The sequence below is a fragment of the Aplysia californica genome, unplaced genomic scaffold (assembly GCF_000002075.1).
Source record: "Aplysia californica isolate F4 #8 unplaced genomic scaffold, AplCal3.0 scaffold00306, whole genome shotgun sequence".
NCBI lineage: Eukaryota > Metazoa > Mollusca > Gastropoda > Aplysiida > Aplysiidae > Aplysia > Aplysia californica.
In genome coordinates, this window is record NW_004797576.1 from 743,663 (window position 1) to 749,037 (window position 5,375).

General features: G+C 42.8%; 1 protein-coding gene across 1 annotated transcript in view; it reads left to right on the forward strand.

Moving 5' to 3' along the window:
• The first annotated feature begins 914 nt into the window (after positions 1 to 914).
• Positions 915 to 5,375, forward strand: part of LOC101849855 — a 29,447-nt gene continuing 24,986 nt past the window's right edge. Inside the window, exon 1 of the mRNA XM_005101970.3 lies at positions 915 to 3,090. Coding sequence (XP_005102027.1) covers positions 1,821 to 3,090 — 1,270 coding nt within the window. The 5' untranslated portion in view covers positions 915 to 1,820. The remainder of the gene's footprint in view (positions 3,091 to 5,375) is intronic.

Here is a 5,375-nt window from a genome sequence, read left to right on the forward strand (position 1 = left end):
CCCAACATAATATATATTTGTCCTCATCTCTCCTCCTTCTGTTTTGTGCATATTACTCTCTTGTAACACTACTATAATTCCTCGGCACTTATGTGACCGAATTGTGTTGAAAGTGCAGTAAAAAGCTTACTAAAATAAAACATGTCTATAGAAAAATTATGAGAAGTCTAGCAGCTCTTGACGTATCTTATACGTCCATATTTATGTCATTGTGGCTTCCTGGGGATAGCAAGTGCTCGTTAGAATAATACAGTTTTTTAAGAAACGTACATTTTTCCGTCCGTTAGGCAATCCTTTTTTTTCTAAACACCTTTTGAGTTAATTGAAAAACGTGTACCTGTCTTGGTTTTCCTGAAGAACGTTGATCAAAGGCACTCGTAAAATGTATATTTGCTGTTTCCCTGAACACTCAAGGTTGGAAATCACCGAAATTGGTGGCCATTTTCTCACAAACTTTTCCCCTCGGACGCCAGACAAGGGTGATTTCCTTCACTTGCAATTAATATCTCGCTTTCCATTGGAATAGATGGCTTGTTTTTGTTTGTTTTGTTTTTTATCAAAAGCCAGATAAAAGAACAGGATTTAAGATGATACGAATTATCATCATCCGGTGCCTTGCCGACTGGTGTGGGCGATCGTGGACCTCCACTTCCCTCTGTTTTGGGTTGCTACGATGGTGTCTGTTGTTCTTGCTGTTCCCAGCCATGTTGTCACTTGTCAACTTGTCCAGTATCTTTTCGCCCTGTCTGCTTCTGCCACTCTTTCTATCAAACTTGCCTGTTGTTACAATAATATTCTCCAATTCTTCTTTCCGCATTGTGTGTCCAATGAACTTTGTGTACTAATAACACTTTTCCAAAAATGAACAAGTTCTAATTCCCAGTGACCCAAAACAATGCTTTGTTTTATTTCAGCGCCTCCTTCCCCTCCCTCCCACAGGTACTCTCAATCTTCCAACAACGGGGCATCCACATCTACAACTGTGACGTGCTAACACAAACATTTTGACAAGTCCTGAGATCACAGCCAGGGGACAAAACCCAAATCAAACCGTCCACAATGAGCTTCTAACCATCAACAAAGGCCATGATGTGTGCGCGGGGTGAAAGAAATGTGCTGAATCATCACATCAGCTTCCCGGCCCTTTGTCAAATCAAGCATCCATGTCATCTCCGTGAAATGGAGGAACAAAATTTTGTCGACCTTTGAACTTGAAACAATGAAGGTCAATGGAGATCTGTCCGTGGTTCATCTCACTCTGTTCCCCACTTAAACCTTCGACAATGACTGAGTAATCTGTTATGACACCTCTGTCTCTTAGCGGAAGTAGGCACAGGGTACCAGGGCTTTGGTGACCAGTTGGAAAGTCGAATGACAATGACAGGAAAACAGATGTGATGTCAAATGACGCCTCTCAGAGAAAGTAGGCACATGATACCAGCGTTCTGACAAGCAGTTGGAAAGTCAAAACTTTGACAATGTCTGGTTTGTATAAAATGTATAATGGTGTCTCTCATTGGAAGTAGGCAGAGGATACCGGAGTTTTGACAAGCAAGTGGAAAGTCAAATCTGTGACAATGGCTGGATAACATACATGTATATTGACTCCTCTCAGAGAAAATAGGCACATTATATCAGCGTATGGACAAGCACTTGGAAGGTCCGTCAAAGTAATTGTAAGTGTTTTACGCACTTGAACTGTCCCCTTTCAAAAATCTCCTATGTTCTAGTGACCAAAGCGGGCTTTCCAAAAAAACCAAAAACGTGAGGATTACCACAGGGCAAAAACGAAATCTCCAACGTCTGGGTATCACACTGCAATGGTGGTAGGTCGACGCTTTTTTCTGCGCCACTGCAGAACGAAACTAGTGTCAGTGGTCGCCCTGATTTTGGCAGTGTCTTCACTCAGTCTCGTCATGGTCACCCAATCTGGCAGCCACACTGTCGCCATCACGCACAGAAGGACTCACCTCAGTCTCCTTGGGAAGAACTCCGAAGGAGAAAATCCCAGAGATGGAGGCGATGGGGAAGAGGAGAATATTCTGGATCAACAAACGGATGGGGGTTCAGATCTGACATTGGAGTATCGAGCCTTTGGAACAGAGGTAAAGATCGCCAAAGAATCCAGGAAAGAGCAGATTTCTTCTAAAAGGGAGAGCAAGGAAATATTGAACGATGATTCCTCGTCATTTCTTGATGTTCTGACGACTGGAGGCGGTAAACTACCCGACAAGTTGATGGACGCAAGAAGCAGTCACCGCCGCCTTCATTTACCGCCTGTGAGGAGCACAGAGCATCACAATAGGGAGATTTATGTCGAAGGAGATAATTCCATAAAACAAAAGGCGAGTCCTAGACAAGATGGCAGGATAGATAGAATGACCCAGTACGAAGAATTCCGCCTACCTCAGTATTATCATCTCCAACACGAGATTATTTCATCGTCCTTATCTCAACCATTCCATTCCCGTCCACTAGGCAGTAGAGAAGATAGATATAAAAGCGTACAAAGTATAGACAGTCCTTCCCCTAAGTCAGCGGGATTTCCCGAAGCAGTCCTAAAAATAGTGCGAGAGCCTTCCAATAAAAACGACGATATTCCGTCTCAGGAACCTTCTAGTCTGCAAAACCCGACCCTACATCGGCCCCAGTTACAACGGACGGATGCACATCTAGTCAAAACAAAACAACCACAATCACCTCGTCTGGAAATCAGAGAGCAAGGCAGGTTAGATAACTCGTATTATTATTTGCCCAAAAGTGTTCCAAAGACAATACCCTTGTTCACAAACGTAAAAGAACGTTCAAATAACGGAGAGGGTGAAGGAAGTCTAGATAAGCGACCCACACGGGAATCTGTTATGAACTTTCGATCTAAGTCACTTTCCCCTTCACACATTGGCCGAGACATTGGCGTAGGTGATAGTGTCCCAAAGGTTCCAAAAGAAGACCCCGGGATCGGTTCTCCTCACACCGAGCAGAGCAGACGACACGAGAATGCGTCAAAGATGCCGGGTTGGCTGTCTGCGAGTCAGGTTGTTGTTGATGGGATCTATTGGTCAGAGGAGGTGAAGAGGAGCATACCCAAGGGTACGTGCGGATTTTGTTTGGCTTAGTTTTGTTGTTGCTGTTGTTGTTGTTGCTGTTGTTGTTGTTGTTGTTGTTGTTGTTATTGTTGTTGTTGTTGCTTTTCTTCTTCTTCTTCTTCTTCTTCTTCTTCCTCTTCTTCTTCTTCTTCTTCTTCTTCTTCTTCTTCTTCTTCTTCTTCTTTTTCTTCTTCTTCTTCTTCTTCTTTTTCTTCTTCTTCTTCTTCTTCTTCTTCTTCTTGCTGCTGTTGTTGTTGTTGTTGTTGTTGTTGTTGTTGTTGTTGTTGTTGTTGTTGTTGTTGTTGTTGTTGCTGTTGTTCTGTTTTGTTTTGTTTTGTGTTGTTTGAATTTGAGTGTTTTTTGTCTGTTTTTCTTTTTTTTGGGGGAGGGGTGTTTTTGTTTGTTTGTTGCTGTTGGTTCTTTTGGGGGGAGGGGGAGGAGTGATATTTGGTTCGTTTGTTTTATTAGTTGATTGTACAATTCTTTGACATTTAACTGCAACGGAAATTGCCTTAGACAGACATCCATTGTCTAGGAGAAAAGTGGTCCTCTTGGACAGGTGACCTTCTGTTGCAGTGTCGTTATCTATTATATATTTGTGGTGGCCGAATGTTGCTATTCAAAAGGCTTTTTAATGGCTGCATCGATCGACATGCGGATTTCGCCAAAAGATTCTTTAAAATATTCCCCAGATCATGACGCCCTTCGCTTTTCCAGTTTTGAGACAGTTTTGCTGTAAAAAGCTAAATTTCTTTATTTCGCCGATCGCTTTTGTAGGCCCACGCTTCTGTCTCTGTAATTTTAGAAAATCCGCCAGGTTTGTTTTTTTCAAGTTGTACTTCCATTCGATACTATCGCGCACTGTCGGGCAATACTGAGCACTATTTTAACTTTAAGTGTGCGACCCGTATAGATCTAGCCTCGTGTTTTCTGTTTTTACTTGGTGCTAAATTCGACAGTGATTCTTTCGTTTGATGCCCATCATCGCTTTTTCTGGACTTCTTTGTCAAATTCTTTTTCTTGCTACTGGGAACAATCAACACGCTTGTGTCTCAATCCGTTCATCAAACGGGGGCCCTGCTGGTAATATTTATAAATCGCAAAGGGAAAGTTTGGAAGTGACCGTTTGTACAGGTGATTGCATTATACAGCTGCCTTTAGAGCAGATGTGACTGTAGTTTGTTGGCTTGCAGGAAAATGAAATTGACCAAAGATATTAATTTGATTATATTGTTACAATCGAAGTCATTTTCAGAGGAAAGGAAAGCACACTTTTCTACTTGCTTTTTCTATTGTCATCCGTACCATCGTCATTTTTTCTCTACTTCTTTTGTATGTTTGTCAATATCTTATGAACTGCTATTTATGGGGTGCTTTTGAGGCTAGAGAGATGAACAGGGTAAGCCCGATTCCCTGTTTGCACTTCTCTGTTGTCATCCACCCATTGGCGCTCATATGACCTTATGCAGTTACGAGCGCCGTAAAACGTTACTAAAACGAAAACTTAGGGGGGGGGGTCGAGCCGCGGACCCAACGTTGTGTCCTTGGGAAAGACACTATACACGAATTTTCCTCACTTCACAAAGGTGGAAAAGGTACCCGGACATAGACGACGAAAGATCTTGTCACTATGTTAGTGTTTTAGCGCCTATAAATGTCTTCTTGCACTGTATGCTTCCCAGGAAGTTGAGTTTGTTTGAGAATGCTCTCAGGTCTGCTGGGGTAATAGTATAGATTGTGAAGCACATAGAGCTTGCTGTTGAGCGGGGATTTGCGCTGTACAAATGCTATCTATTATTATTAAGAAGGCTCACTTTCACCTTCAAATATTTCGTGGTTTGGCTAACCCCTGACGCACCACTACAGATTTCAGAACGTGTTTCGTTCACTCCTCTCAGCTCTCAGCTTTCCGTAGTGAGATGTTCCAGTTATGGTCAGTCTACTCTTTGATGTTGTCTTCGCATCGCTCCATCTGTCTGTCTGTCTGTCCGTTTGTCTGTCTGTCTGTCTGTCTGTCTGTCTGTTTGTCTGTCTGTCTGTCTGTTTGTCTGTCTGTATGTCTGTTTTCCTCCGTGTGCTGTTCCGTGTAGGATAGTCTTGGAAAGAAGACAGCGTAAGAAAAGAATTACAGCGAAACTCTCTCCCTCTATCTCACACTCTTTCTTTTTATCTCTCTTCTTTTCACCCCCACCCCCTCTCTCTGTCTCTGACTCTGTCTCTGTCTGTCTGTCTGTCTGTTTGTCTGTCTGTCTGTCTGTCTCTCCCTCTCTCTCTCTCTCTCTCTCTCTC